The sequence below is a fragment of the Aythya ferina genome (genome assembly GCF_964211825.1).
Source record: "Aythya ferina genome assembly, chromosome: 1".
NCBI classification, from domain to species: Eukaryota; Metazoa; Chordata; class Aves; order Anseriformes; family Anatidae; genus Aythya; species Aythya ferina.
Genome location: NC_140296.1, coordinates 79,583,477 through 79,599,900, shown reverse-complemented (window position 1 = coordinate 79,599,900; position 16,424 = coordinate 79,583,477). Strand labels below are relative to the sequence as shown.

Sequence of the window (16,424 nt, the reverse complement as noted above, 5' to 3'; positions counted from 1 at the left end):
GAGAGCCCAGTCATCACTCTGTATTGTTTGCCCAGGAATTTTTTCTGTCCCATGTGGGGAGCCACGAAGTGGGATCACTGGCTCTGCTGAATAGGCAGAAGACTGCCAGCAGCCCAGATCTGCTTCCAGGGACTGCTCCTGCTGGGCACAGGGAAGGGCTTTTAGACCTGGCACTCACCAAAATGATCCCTGAATGTAATCATAGAAGCAAGAAAGTTGGAAGAGACCTGCAAGGTCCAACCACCACCCTACTACCAATGTCTCCCACTAAACCATGTCCCTAAGCACCATGTCCAACCTTTCTTTGAATACCCCCAGGGATGGTTATGCCACCACTTCCCTGGTCAACTTGTTCCAGTGCCTGACTGCTCTTTCTGAGAAGAAATGTCTTCTAATTTCTAACCTAAATCTCCCCTGGTGCAACTTGAGGTCATTCCCTCTAGTCCTATAACCAGTTACCTGCGAGAAGAGGCTGACCACCAGCTTCTCCACTCTTCCCGAAGCCTGTAGTGCTGCATGGGGTTGTTGTGACCCAACACTTAGCCATGTTGAACCTCATCCCACTGGCCTCTGCCCATCAACCCATCCTGTCCAGGTCCCTCTGCAGGGCCTTCCTACCCTCCAGCAGATTGACACTTCCCCCTATCTTGGAGACATCTGCAAAAGGACTGAGGGTGCACTCAATTCCCTTATCCAAGTAATCAGTAAATATATTAAAGAAAATGGGCCCCAAAATTGACCCCTGGAGAACACCACTGGTGTGGTGAAGGATTTAAAGAGGATAATCCACAGCAAACGTTGTGCACTGTGAGCTAGTCTTGTGCTGGTGAGGACAGAGACATGACCTGTGTGTGAGCTCAGGAGATCACAAACCACTCCTTGGTATATGCACACTGATGGCTCCAAAGCCTGCTGGCTCTTCTGTCTCGTCACCATCCTGATTTGAGCGGTAAGCAGACCTGGGATCTTGGCTGGGTGAAAGCTGAATTGAACAGAGGGCAACTGAGATATCAAGACCTTGGGACGTGCCTTAGGAGCACAGGGTAGATACAGATGTGAGACCTGACAGACATAGAGCGGCTGATCAACTTCTCACATCTATTAGCAAATTCACCTGTCTTAGATATTGTGCTTGGAAGGGAGACATACCAGTAAAACGCAAAAAATCTTACTGCTCTATGAGCAGAGAACCATTTCTTGTGGCATTTATTTTCCAGGACCACAATTGTTCCCTCACCATAGTATCAGGATGGGGAGCAGTGCAGTTCTTTTGTGAACTACTTTGTGGACAACCAATTATCTGTTCTTGCCAACTACTAACATTTTGAAATAATAAACTGCATGCTTTAGACATATTCCTATAAACGAATGTGTTAAGTTAACACACCAACTTATTACACACAGCAAAAGCACTCCACCAAGCCGATATTTTGTGCTCAAGATATTCAATAGATGCAACGTTGTACATCAGGCTGGGGCTGTGACAAACTCAGCGTGAGAGTGGGCTGAGAGGGAGATAATTTAGCGTGGTACCTGTTGAAAAAGTTCTGTGTTTTCAGGAGCACTGAAGCGATCTCCTTGAGGCAAGGTGACATCTGCTACCAGAACAATGCCACAAGAGTCTCTTTAAGCCTCCTCCATCATCTCTTTCCTTTAACTCAATTCATAAGGGTGCTTTAGGGAGCATTCAAGGACCAGGCTTGAAAGCAGTAATTACTCTGCTATCATTGTTTTTTACTGTCTACTGTTACCATCTTTACTCCCTACTTTACATATTCCACAGTCTTATTCTGACCTTGTATGTACTTTTAATGACGGAGTGAATGCATCGAGTTTAGGCATTTAGGAAAGAACGAAACCTGAATTCCTCTTCAGCTGCTGGTCCCTTTATAGCAGCTCAACCTCAGATCAGGGCAGGACAGATTCTGAATATGCCCAAGATTAATGACAATTTTCTGAATATACAACACAGCAACCCAGCTGGGGAAAAGCGTGTGGTACCCCAATCTCATGAAACAGTTGTGGATAGAAAATTTAGCAGTATTTTTGCCAACTTTGCAGTAGCAAGGATGTCTTTCCTTTCCTGGAACAACTACAGGTTTTTCCAGGCTCACAGGTAGACAAAATTTTCAGGATAGTTTGAATATGACAAGGGAAGGAACTTGCTGGTACAGGGTGACAGAATTGGACTGAAGACATGACACTAAACATAACTAGACACGTTTAACGTAGAACATGGATGTCTGAACATCAAAGTTAACATGCAAAGTCAAATGCAGGAAAGCTTCACTGTAATACTTTTCCTGACCTCCTCCAGAAAGACATTCCAGAGTTTATGGCCAGCTGCTGAGAAAGCACTCCAAAGTTCAGATAAGCAGAGGGCCAAAAAAAATCATAGCCGTCCCATGGCATAAGAAGAGGTTTCTAAGATGAAGTGGGTGTATCCTGCGGAAGGTTTTGTAGGTCACTGAGAGTATTTTGGATTTGCACAATGGTTAATATTGGCTTATGGGCTATGTCAAACTTTACTTCTTTTTTTTGATGAGAGGCTGCTATGTTGTACACTGATTACGATTCATCTCTTAAGTTTGCATACCAAGAATTACAGTTTCTCTACAGAGTGTTCACGGTATTTATTAGCAACAGCTAGTCTAAAAAGAAAAGGAAAAAAAAAAAAAAAAAGGAAAAAAAACTTTCCAGATAGTTAAAAAAAAAAAAAAGTTTTGTTTTTCAGACAGCTAGAGTTGCAGTGAGTACTACAGCTTGATTCTTCAGGGCAGCCTGCCCTTGAAGCAGGTTACTACTGTAATTTACCAGGGATCACCTCCCAGGGTGCTGCAGCTGAGTACCTCCAAGTACTTTTCGCCTTTTCCTGGCACTACTTTGTGTTTTCCTAGATTTCATTTAAGACAACTGTTTCACATCCAGGCTCCAGGTTCTGCTGAGAACTAGGACCCCAATGGCTTCCTGGTACTCTGGCTCTTCTTTCACAGCATGGTGTCACAAAATTCAGGTTCTTGCCAGGCGTTCCACCCAGGAGGAGCCCTTGATGACAGGTGCAGATGTACCAATACCCGTCTCACCTTTCTCAACGCGGCAGAAAACCTCAATGAGCAACAGTTTTCTTATTCAGCACAATAAAGTCTTTCAGCTCTTTCAGTCCCTGAGTAAAGTGCCTGATTTCTTCCTCGTACCTTCTTCGGATTGGCACCTCCGATCTTTGTCCAGGCTTTAAGGCAAGCTGGAATCCAACCAGCACCGTAGCCTTGGTCAGCTCATACCACCACTCATGCATAGGATATTTGCACAGGAGTGATGATAGAACCGAATTGGACAAAATTCGCATCAGAAATGCTGGCGAGGAGAAGCAGCTGCCAAGCATAATTGTAGGAGCATAGAGGAAAGACATGAACAACCAAAGCTTGGTGTGATAACATCAGTTCTTGGCAGCCAGCAGTGGACAAGGCAGTGCCGGGGGTGAGAACTGCTGATTTCAAAGCTGGTTGAGAAGACCAGAGAGGCACAGCCGAGCGGTGCCAGCTCCCTGAGACAGAGCACATCTCACACTACCCTGCTGCACTTCCCAAACTCCAAACCCCTGGGCTGTTTGTAAAAATGCTGGGTTTTATTTCCAGTTACAGAGAAACAAAACTTGCAGCAAGAGGCTGGAGAACGTTGTGTGAGCTCCCGCTGTGACTGACAAGACCCCAAAGTAAATCAGGAGACTTACTACTTATTAACTTTTATTTATTCATTATTTAATGATATATATTATTTTTATATTTGTATAAAATATATTTTTATAATTATTTTTATTTTAATATTACTATTTAATAAAATACATGATAATATATTATTACTTTATTTATTTTGAATTTTGTGAGACCCCACCGTGACTGACAGAACCCAAAAGTAAATCAGGAGGCGTGTTTATTATGATTGCTTATTAACTTATTATTTTTATACCGTTTATTTTTATTATTTACTCATTTGTTATTTTATCAGGAGACCTCCACCCGGGGATGGGTGACAGCACTCGTCGCCTGAGGCGTGCAGGTCACTTCATTTGTCCCCGCAGCATGGACGAGGCACTTGGTGCACTGCCCTCCCCAGCCACAACCCAGAGTGGGGCGGGGCAGGGAGAGGAAGGGGAACCCCCACAACACCGCCTAATGACCGCCTCCCTCCCTCCCTTTCTCCCTCCCGCCGTCCCGAGGCCGCTCTGATTGGCCGCTCTGATTGGCCGCTCCTTTTCCCGCGTGACCCGGCGCCGGGCGCCGATTGGCCGAAGCGGGCCGGAGGGGCGGGCCGGCCGCGCGGTTACCGTGGCGACCGCGGCCGTACCCGGAAACGGGAGGGCGGCGGGGGAGCTCCCGGGGCGGCCCCGGTGGGCGGCCGGTACGGGCGCGCGCGCGCGCTCGTTCCCCTCCCCGCCCCGCCCCGCCCCGCGCCGCCCCGCCCCTCCTGCAGGGTGCCGCCCTCTTAAAGGGCCCGCGTCAGGCATGGCGGGGCCGGGCGGGCCCGACGGGGCGGTAGTGGCGGTGGCGGCCGTTCCGTGATGGCGCCTCGGCGCTCCGCCGGCGGCAGCGGTGCCGAGATGGCGGCCGGGGGCCGTGCGGCGCGGGGCGCGGCGGCGGCGGCGGCGCAGAGCGTGTGCATGGTGTCGGACTTCTTCTACCCCAACATGGGCGGCGTGGAGAGCCACATCTACCAGCTGTCGCAGTGCCTGATCGAGCGCGGCCACAAGGTGCTGGTGGTCACCCACGCCTACGGCGGGCGGCGGGGCGTGCGCTACCTGAGCAACGGGCTGAAGGTGTACTACCTGCCGCTGCGCGTCATGTACAACCAGTCGACGGCCACCACCCTGTTCCACAGCCTGCCCCTGCTGCGCTGCATCTTCCTGCGCGAGCGGGTGAGCGTGGTCCACGCGCATAGCTCCTTCTCGGCCATGGCGCACGACGCCCTCTTCCACGCCAAGACCATGGGGCTGCGGACGGTGTTCACCGACCACTCGCTCTTCGGCTTCGCCGACGTCAGCTCGGTGCTGACCAACAAGCTGCTGACCGTCTCGCTCTGCGACACCAACCACATCATCTGCGTCTCCTACACCAGCAAGGAGAACACGGTGCTGCGGGCGGCCCTGGACCCGCGCATCGTCTCCGTCATCCCCAACGCCGTGGACCCCACCGACTTCACCCCGGACCCCTCCCGGAGGGATGACGGGACCGTCACCATCGTCGTGGTCAGCAGGCTCGTGTACAGGAAAGGTAATGGGGCCTAAAACGCAAGTTTACCCTCGTTATCGTTTCCTATAGGCCGTGGTAAGAAAGGTCTTGGATATAATTACCAGGTAGATGGGATTTATGGCATGGGTTGAAGTGGGTTTCACTACTTCGTGAGCTGACAGGGTTGGGCATTTGTGTCAGTGCATTCAAGAAGAAGGAAACTACACCTTAGTTCGCACCTGTTGGATTTAGAGGCCCGTTTCTTTTCCAGCATTGCAGGTGCTGGAGTTTGTAAAGTGAAAGGTTTGGCTTATCTGGAGGATATGGTCTATGATCTATGTACCCTGATCTATGTATTCTACTAAAGACATTTCAATTGTTTTTTTTAATCAACCATCATCAATTTAAGTCATTGTTCATCATATTTGTCTCCTAATAGATCACATATTGTTTTTTGTTTGTTTGCTTGCTTTCTTTTTTCTTGTTAAGAGCTTTATGTTCAGCAGTACAACTGTTCAAGAGACTTTTCCCATCCGGAGTAGCACTAACACAGTAGGCCGCATCATGATAACTTCTAAAATCAAATACTTGTTTATACACCTTGTCCTAAATTTTCTCCTCTTAGGTATAGATTTGCTTAGTGGTATAATTCCTGAGCTCTGTCAGAAGTATCCAGAGTTGCATTTCTTAGTTGGAGGAGAAGGACCAAAACGAATCGTACTGGAAGAAGTCCGGGAAAGATACCAGCTACATGACAGGTTTGTTCTAAGCATGTTTATGATCCTTCACTGTATTTTAAGGGTGGGAAAGACAACAGCAATACCCTAACACCCTCGCTCACTGCCTCACCCTCCAAAAAAACAACAAACAAACCCCAAAATCCTGAGGCTGGAGAAGATGAGAACTATTGAGTGAAAGCACAGCAGGTAGACCAAACACCAACTGAGCACTTGCAGAGTTGGACTATGATCCTGCAAGTTGGCCCTGTATGAACTTTCACATGAGTCAGAGAAAATCTGAATTAGACATTGATTTATTGTTTCTCTGAAATGACAATGTTCAAATCACTTCTGCTGGATTACCGTATGGTACGAGGTGTTAGCGAGTTTGTGTCACTGCTGCTTTTAAGGATAACTGCTAATAGTTTTGGAAGTTTCATTCTTGTTGACATCTCTCTGCTTTGCTTCATTTTACTTTTTCATTTCAATGTGGTACTCTTCAGGGCAGGACTTAAACAGTACCTGTTCTTGTAGGTAAAGGTGTTCCTTGGTGCTACTGTGTCACCAAAATGTTTCCATAATGCATATGTATGTATATTTTTTTGAGTCTTTGTTGTTCCTCAGAAGCCGTTTTATACAGGAAGCAAAAGGTTCTTAATTTTCCATTTCCTGTTGCCTGTTCTGTACTTCAGTCGGTGATTCCTCCTTCTGTGACTCCCTGGTATGAAAGATCAATTTTTTATTTGTATTTTTTCTTTAGTGTTCTTTGTTCTTCTTCCTTCATCCTGTTCTGGTTTCCCACCATCTCTTCAAAAGAATAGGTCCTGATCACTGATACCCTAATTATTTTTTTTTGCCGGTGGACTCTGAGATTGATCACACCTCACACTGAAAATTCAGATAATACATCTAAGCAGAGAAAGAGTGATAACTCTTAATTATTAACTGCATGAAGCTGTGTTCTCTTCCAGAAATAGCAAGCTCGGTAGCAGTGTTTTTAAGATGGTTACCACATTAAAGCAATTGCTGGTCAAAATTTAGAGAAAACAGAACAAAGGTGTCTATGCTACTTCTCTCTATATAAATAAGCGTGTACTACTGGAACTCATTTTTTAGTATATGCGTAACATATGGCATTTTTACAGTATAAACCTAGTGTTTCTCTTATATTTTTCTTATATGCAGGGTGCGTCTCCTAGGAGCCTTGGAACACCAGGATGTTAGAAATGTTCTAGTCCAGGGGCATATTTTTCTCAACACTTCCCTCACTGAAGCCTTTTGTATGGCAATTGTGGAAGCAGCAAGCTGTGGCCTACAGGTAAAAAAATAAAATAAAAAGAGAGATCTTAACTATCTAGACTGCATTTTAAACAAGCTTCATGATTAAATAATATGTGCTTGTAACATTTTATTTCATTTCATCCAAAGCTCTGTCTCTATAAAGGTGAGCAAATATCGCCCACATTTATAGATAACCTGGAAAGTAAGACAGAATGGTTTATCGAAACTGCTTAAGCTCTCAGGAGAAACTTGAACAGAGATGGGAATACATGTAGATCTGCTAATTCTTAGATCTCTGAACAAACCAGACTGCCTCTCCAGAGTGCTGTTTTGTATGTACTCCTCTCCAGAATATAGAGTGCTTGGTGTTCATGAAGGCTTACTTTGATGCTGCCTAATGAGGAGTTGCATGGGTGACTTTGGTCAGTCAGACATATTGAATTACCAGACTAAGCCATTGTTTGACACCCATTTTCTTCTTGAACCAATTTCTGACATACATTTTATTTATTTTTAACTGAATGCAAGGATTCAAGGTAGAAGAGGGTTAGAGAGAGAAAGAAGACACTAGAGTAATCACATTAAGAGTTCTTTCTGGCTAATATTCAGCTCAATTTGCAGAGCGACAGCTAAAAGCAAAAAGAAATCAACAGCCATAAAGAACAGAGATTCTCACATTTAAATCTAAAGAAACTTTTATTTTTGAAAGACAGTACTGATGCTGTCTTTCAACAATTAGATACTGATCTAATTGATATTGTTATCAGTATCTAATTAATATGGTCAATGATGGGGATAGGGGAGAGAATTTGGGGTGAAACCAGGACACTTATAAACAAGAAGTATAGAAAACGTGAGGGGCTTTATTCCACTCCAACATTTTCTCAGGGTAGTTACTACGTATTTGTGGCATTCATTTTCCAGTCATTTGTTTTCTTCTCTAGGGGTGCCAAAATTCTGTGGTTTTCCTACTGTTGCCTGCTGTTTAGAGATGATTAAAGAATACAAATCTTAGTAGTTTCTGGTTTCCCTTTAAAAACAGTAATTACTGAACTTCTGAAGAAATTCTTTTAAGTGTTCAGTATCTTACAAATCATAAACCGAAGGTGATGTGGTAAAATTATCTCCTCCAAGTATAGGTAATGGTTTTCATGAGGAACTATGGAGAGAAGATCCAAAATCTAATTACACAGATCTAGCTGTGTATTGTGACAAACATCTTTAGGAAAGATGTCTCATTAAACACGCACTAGGCCAATCCTTCTGTCTTATGCTACCAAAGAGTCACTCTGAACATCGTTAAAAGTATTCTGCTGTGTGAGGTCCTTTCTAGGGCCTGGACCTTCCATTCACATATGCAGGTAAAACTCCCCAAGCTTCCTAGCAGTCTTTGCCTTCATGGCAAGCAGTCATTGGATTTGTGTTGTTTTTTTCCCCCCTCCTCTCTCTTCAACTTCAATGCTGCATCTAAACAATCTAAACAGTGTAATAACAATATCATCACTGGACTTTATTGCTATGCAATATATGTAGTATTTCTTTTGTTTCTTTCAAAGGTTGTGAGTACAAAAGTTGGTGGCATTCCTGAGGTGCTTCCAGAAAATCTCATTATTTTATGTGAACCCTCTGTGAAATCATTGTGTGATGGTCTAGAAAAGGCTATTGCCCAGCTCAGATCGGGAACACTACCATCTCCAGAAGCTGTTCATAATAAAGTAAAGACATTTTATACGTGGAGGGATGTAGCAGAGAGAACTGAAAAAGTATGTATAGCCACTTTTTTTTTTAATTCTCTTCAAGTACATTTCTGAAAAGTGATTTCTTTGAAACTTTACTGTGTGTGTTCTTTTTGTAATTCTTCAGTTTAACTTCTGAATATTTTCTATCAAATACATGGTTTAAAAAGGTTCACAAAATACTTCCTTTTCCTAACTACTTCCCGTTTTTGTTGTTGTTTTTCCCCTATTTGTATTTTTTTCTGTAACATAAGTACTGGTAAGTATTCTGAAGAACAGCCTAGACCTTTAGTTACATTTCTACTCATATTTTTTTCTCCCCAGAGTCTTCACAATAAGTAGCTCTTCTGGCATAGCTGGAAAACATGCTGCATAAGATGTATGAAAATATAGAGTTCATGACACAGTTTTGTCTGTGGCATGCTAATGAGTGGTTTAAAATGATGCGAGGTAGCGTAATGCCAGCAGACATAGCTGAATATACATGAGCGCTATGGATGTAATGAAAATAAATTATCATGCTTTTGAAATCATATTTCAGAATTAGAACTGTGCTTTGGTGTGAAAACTCTGTCATTAGCGAGGAATATTAACTGCAATAATTTATTAACTCCTGTGGAGATGTGTCACTTTTGACTTCAGCCCCTATGTTTTAGACAAGAGAGTAGTTGAAACAGATACATCTTAATTACATTGTACTGTTACTCAGATACATATCTCTCCTACTAGTCTACTTGAAGAAGCGTCATACACAACCAGTTTATCTGATCTTTTTCAAGTATTGTCAGTACAATTCATCTTATGATTTTTTTTTAACCTGCAAACAATATTTCAGGTGCAAAGTTTTTGTAGAAGTTAGCCTAGGTTTCAGTTTCTTTTATTGCCCTTCCCTAAGAAATTAAACCAAACTCTGTGAAGGGAAATGTTAGCGTAACTGGGAGAAGGACACATAGAACTTAAGTTGCACAAAGGAGTGTTGTTGGTTAGCTCATTGCTGATGTATTTGTAGGATGACGTCTGTTATGTTCTCAAGGACAAAACTCTTTTGAATGATTTAAGTCTTGAGTCACATATAGTAGTTTTCTGTTCTATGAAACACTAGACCAGTGGTTGTAGTTAATATGTATGTTGTCACTAATACCATGTATTTGCTTTCCATATTAATTGAATTTTATCATACTAGTGTTTCTTTAAATAAAAATCAGAATCCTATTCTGATTTGCTTGACTGTCCAAATACAGATATTGGAAGATTGCCCACCCAGCTACGTGTTCATCCATCTTTGTGTTGAAAATCTCGTAACTGCGTGTTCAGACTCTGTGCTTGACTGGTGTGTCTAAGAGATTAGAATCCATCCCATTAATTCAAAAAACTCTGTAACATTAGATTAGAGGCAAATTACGCTGTCTTTCTATCTAGTGAAATATTCTCAAGGGCTGTCATAAAATAGAAGATTTCTTTTCATTTTTCTCCTTAACCATTGCATAAATTTAAATTTCTGGAATGCTCATAAATCATTTTAAACTTGCAAAGCTTTTTGGTGTAACATTTGTCACATCTGGTTGTTAGGAATAGATACTGTATTTTGCACACTGACAACAAAGCTTGATTTTTGAGGTAGAAGCGACATCACTCTTAAGATTTCACTCTCTCTTTTCTCCTTTTTAGGTATATGAGAGGGTTGCAGGTGAAAAGGTTTTGCCCATGAATGAGCGACTTGACAGACTAATATCTCACTGTGGCCCAGTGACTGGGTATATTTTTGCTCTTCTTGCTGTTCTGAACTTCCTCTTCTTGGTGTTTCTGAGATGGATGACTCCAGATTCCATTATTGATGTTGCAATAGATGCCACAGGTCCTAAAGGTGCATGGACTAAACAGTATTTTTCTGGGAAAAAAGGAAGAGTTAAAGAAGAACCTCCGATCTCCTAAAATCCTCCAATGGAGAGAAAAAATGCATCAGTTCCTAAAGGTTTTAAAGCTTGCTGGTAGAGACATTACTTTTCAAATGCTACAGTTTCTTTCTGAAGTTCTTTGAAAGAAACTTGGTTAAATGTGCTACCTCAATTTAGGATTATGTTTTAATTTAGTTTGGGATTCTTACAAGTATATGGACATCTCTTTTGCACTTAAAGCTGGGGGGAGAACGTGGATTTTTACATGTGTCAAGAGCCTTTGAGACAAAAATATTAGATTTTTCTCTATAACTTGAATAGTACAGACAGTGAGTGTAAACTTTTGTGATATTTGGAAAAGCAAAACACAAGAATTACACTAGTTTACAGTAATCCCTGTCAATTCCTGATATTTACTGTGATTTTTGGGACCTATTTAAAAAAAATTAAATACTGAACAAAACATACCTTTTTTTTCCTACGATGAAAATTACACTTGAAGGTAGTCATACTAAGAAATTCCACAGTAATAATTAATTTACTGTAAATTCATTATTAACATGGAAATTTCAGAGACTTAGTTCCAGCAGTTGTGTCCCAGTGACAATGTTTTGCGTGCACAGCAAAATTATTTTGAAGTTTGTCCCTAATGAAAATTAGATCATTCTGTTGCCAAATCAAAACTCCATAAAGAGCTTCTGATATCTTCATCACAAGTATCCTGCTAACTAACATATGAAAGTGAGGTAAAGCTTATGTCTTTTTTTTTTTTTTTTTTTTTTTTTAAGTACATAGGTGGCTTTTGTAAAAATACATAGTTGAAGGAATGATATTACTTAGATTAAGATGATAACAATTAGCCTTCAGAATCAGCTCAGGCCTGAAAACACCTCCAACAGACTATGCCAAAGTATGAAGTAACGTGTGTTTGCGTGCGTGTGTGTATCTGAATGAGAGAGAGAGAGAAATTTATGAAGGGCTTAACAAGCCTCAACAAGCACCACCATATTCTCTCTGGTGTTTTTGTTTTGTTTTTCTCCCTTCTCCTCTTGTTCCCCTGCTTTTGACGTAAATGGCATTTCAGTCTCTCTCTGGGAGGGACAGTGTTTAGTGTGCATGATTTCACCTAGACCACACCAGAGACACTGTCAGACAGGTCCTGCAACTTAAATCTGGGGAAGGCATCCCTTAAATGGAAGTAACCAATAGATATGCTTTTCTTGAGGGGAAAACAAAAAGTTCCTTGCATCTGGTAAGTACATCAGTAAGTAATTTATGGTTGGAACAGGCAGCAGAATGTACAAATGTGAGAGGAGGCAAACTTCTCTTGTTTACTTCATACAACCCTCAAACTACTCCCTGCCTAATGCACTGGGTTAATTTCCCTTTCAAGCATCACTGAAGACTGAAAGTCTTATGATTCAATGACCCTGAGTATTATGTATTGTTGGCCAACGTATTAATATTTAACCTGTGCAATATGAAAATACTGTTTTCAAACCCTTGAAGGGTAGTATTTGAATCACAGCTTCTGTCAATATCGTCTTGTTTCTGTAGAGATACTTACTCTAATTTATGACATTTGATAATTTCATTGAACGTATTTTCATGAAACATGGAAAGGTAATGCAAAATACATGTCATATACAAAATATTTTCTTTTGATAGAATTTTTAGCATTTGTTACGTAAAGTACAATATGCATTGTCTTACAACTCGAATCACTGAAACTTCATTAAAAAGTTGAGGTTAACTAAAATGGTGCCCCACGTTGTTGATAATGGGTGGAATTAAGGTAATATTTTACTTTTTTAAAAGTTACTTTTTTATAGCAACATTCTAGTTTATAACAATTTTTAAAAAATGCTAATTACCATTCCAGGGAAATGCTGTATTATTTTTTTACTCACATTTTGTTGTTTCTGGTTTATTTCTTTGTTTCCCACAGCTACAAACACAGATTTAACCATGATGATCTATTCAAAATGCTTCTGTTTTTTTTTTCTTTTTTTTTTTTTTCTCTTTTGTGGAATATTGGGTACTTATGAATAACACAGAAAAACCTTGTTTTAGTTTTGTATAATTTACAGTTCATCAAAATGTTTATTTCCTTTTCAATATAAAATGGGTATTTTTCATTAATATGTGGGAACATACAATTAAAAAGTACAGAAGTACACTCCATACTGCTGCTTTCCATCACTGGTGGTTGGGCTTATTCTGATAAAGGTGATGATTAAAAAAATGTTTTACACAGAGAAAAATGTAATCCATAACTGGTTTAACTATGAAAATACTGTTTTTCAAGTAATACAACTTACATTGTGCATAACTCTTGCAGGACTGATTCACTTGCCTACCTTGTGCAGTAGAATAAAGGATGATGTCACTGTCACTCAGTCATTTACAACTTTAAAAAGCAGCAGTGGGGGAAATGGAAAAGTTTAAATAAATAAAGTAATGACAATAACAACAAACTGAGCAGAGATGAGTATATTTTAGGAATATATGTTTAGAAGGAAATAAAAATTTAACAAATCTAAAATGTTTTGGTTGTGCTTGTAGGAATGTTTGATTGGGAAATACTAAGGAAATGTTTCCAAATCGATGATGATACTGAGTAACATCTTGCATAGAGCAAAGCCTCCTGTGTGGAGGAGGAGGGAACACCCAAATCCTGTCTATACAGAAGCTTCCTTGCTGCCTTTCATAGAAGGGACCGGGTAGTGCGCTCAGGAATGTTTTGAACTGCTTTATTTCAGTGATGGAAATCTTGCATTGGTTGGTAATGAAATTGTATCCTACAGGTACAAGGAGAAATTGTGTTTCCAATGCATTATACACAGACACTGTGAATTAAGGTATAGACATCATGTTGATAATGGAAAACTGTATGTTAAATCAGAACAGGTACCCAGTGAAGTATGAATGTAAGATTCACTTTATAAACTGTTTTAGAGGATCTGGATAGATCTGTAAGATCATAACTGCACTGTAATGTACTTATCTTTTGTGATCTATATTTTATGCATCTTTAAAAAACAAACAAACAAAACCACAACTTATTTTTCCCCTTTTGATATTTAGTTTGCTTTGCTAGTCCTTTTAATCACATCTACTTCAGTTTATAAAAAAATAAGTGTAAAATTGCATCATTTTGATGCTCCAGATAAATACAGACTTACTTTATTACTTACTGTAAACAGATACAAGAACAATTGATCTCAAAATAAAATGGTTTTACAAACATTTTTTAAAAATAAAATACTTCTTTGAAATATTTTTAATATATTGCTTGATTTGCTATCGTTAAACTGCTCTTAGCATACTTGCTGTGTATCTTTCATGACACTCAGTAATACACTGATTTGTATAGGTTTTTAATTACTCTAGCACTGCCATAGTCACTTGGGTGAAAGGGATGTATTTATTGTTAAAGGAATACAACTAAAGGCAAGATGCAGTTATGCACCTGAGTCTATTGTTGTACTGGAATTATGGATTTTTCCTGTAAAGAGAGAGGTTGGATTTTCAGGTTCTGAGTTGTTTCAACACTGGCATAACTCTGGAGATGATGTTTGTGTGGGATTCATTGAACTTTGCTGTTTATCAGCTGGTCATCTAGTACATGCTAGTTATTTAAGCTTGCCTAACCAGAAGTGATGGAGGGAATGCATCTAGAGGGTGAGTCATCCTGCGCTAGCTTAGGTGTTGGAGACAGACAGAAGGAAATTAATTACCAGCTGGAATTCCTTGTTTTCCTACTCGGATAGTAGAAAGAGTTTAGATAACCGGAATTTGTGGTGCAATGGGCTACGGTTAGGTGAGATGAATCCTACACCTACCTGCTTGTTTGAGAGCAAGCAGTGAGTCACTAAATAAATCCCTTTCAGAAAGCAGCAGTGTTGTAACTGTGCTGATCTAAGGATGCAGTGAGGCAAGGCTAGCATGGGAGGCAATATCATTTATTAGATCAAACTGATAGAAAAAATAGCTAGGCTCTCTAGAACATATTCTTGTTCTGATCTCTTCTGTTAAAACATTCATTTTTTTTCAATTATCTTTAGTTGAAAATATTTGATAGTCAAACTCTCAACTGAATACATTAGAGATACAATGCAATAATTCAAAGACTGCCAAGCATAGGAGTAGACTAACTCCTCTTTAATTCTTCATTGAGAGGAGGTTCCCTCTGATCTTTATTCTCTTGCCAAATTCTTCAGGTCACATCTGACATATTTTTTTACTCTTGGCTAAACTGAAGGTGATCCATAATAAAAATGAGTTTTCTTCTAAACTTGGACTGTCTTTTCTTTTGTGCTTATTCCTTGCAGACTTCTAAAGTAAGGCTATACAAAAAATAACTTCCCAGTTCTTCAGAGGATCTAGCTAACCTACTATTTATTCACCATGTCATGAGAGTTTTACTGAAGGATTAACATATACTCTGGATATTTTGATATGACAGTTTGGTAATCACTGTGGCTGAAAGCTATTCATGGAGTGGTTTAGGCATCCTGCCAAAGTTCTCAATAAGGCATATTTTTTCTACCATGTGCTGACTTGCTCAGTCCAGCCCTGTAGCCTATTGGTAGGTTGCACAATCCATCCCATTCAAAACACAACTGTGACAAAGCAGTGAGGGAGGTGATGTTCCTGTTTCTGTGTTGTGCTCTTCCATTGTGTTACACCTCTTCTCCTGCCTATGTTCTGTTGCTCCACCCTCTTTTAGTTTTAGAAATGCCACGTGTTTCTGGGTGATCACACCAGCTCTTGCCATTGCTTGCCTGACTACCACCTTCACCAGAATTAATACTTCCCACCACGCTTTTTAGCTGTCTTCTTAACAGTGACTCTAAATTCAGTGCAGGCATTTTCCTGGTGCTCTTATGCACTGTAAACGGATTAAGAGATTACATGAGTTTTTCTCAGATGACTCTATTGTCCAACTAAAATCTTTACCAAGATTCCAACTTGGGATATTCTATGATTGTCCCATATTTTTCTAGGGTTAACCGATAATTCTTTCCCTCTTTCTTTTGGGGGTCACCTTTGCTAACTTCTCTTTTTTTATGTCTCAGTTGAGCAAACTTAACTGTGTTGGGTAATGTAAGGAACTTAGTTCCTTAGCTGCGCTTGTCTTGCCATGTAATCAGTATATTCAGCTGTCTTGTCATGTTGCAAGTGTGATTAAAGTGACCAAAACTTGGTGATTTTCCTATTTTGGATTCATATGTATTATGGTTTCTACCAGTATATATTACTGTGGAAGGAAATGTTCACTTAATATGTATGTTTTGGTAAAAGCGTGGTATTTTAGTTTAATTCATAATTTCAGAAAAATGGTTTCACTTGAGAAAAAAAAAAAAAAAAAAAAAGAAGCAACAACACAAAACTTGTAGGATATTTACTACAAAACAAACTGCATCTTCAATGTCCAGGGTAATCATTTGCTGTAAAATTTACTTTTGCATATCCACTGACTCCTTGGGATGTCCCACTTTTTCCTTTGACAGTTATGTAAGCCAAAGGGTAGAAGAACCTGGGCGCAAGGAGGAGATATGAAGA

At 40.4% G+C, this 16,424-nt stretch overlaps 1 protein-coding gene across 1 annotated transcript; it reads left to right on the top strand.

Moving 5' to 3' along the window:
* The first annotated feature begins 4,433 nt into the window (after window positions 1-4,433).
* On the top strand, window positions 4,434-13,401 carry PIGA (phosphatidylinositol glycan anchor biosynthesis class A). Its single transcript, XM_084521172.1, has 5 exons — window positions 4,434-5,267; window positions 5,851-5,983; window positions 7,130-7,262; window positions 8,782-8,988; window positions 10,630-13,401. Exons 1-5 carry the CDS (start codon window positions 4,559-4,561, stop codon window positions 10,891-10,893), a joined length of 1,446 nt encoding a protein of 481 aa, XP_084377298.1. The 5' UTR covers window positions 4,434-4,558; the 3' UTR covers window positions 10,894-13,401.
* Window positions 13,402-16,424: the final 3,023 nt, after the last annotated feature.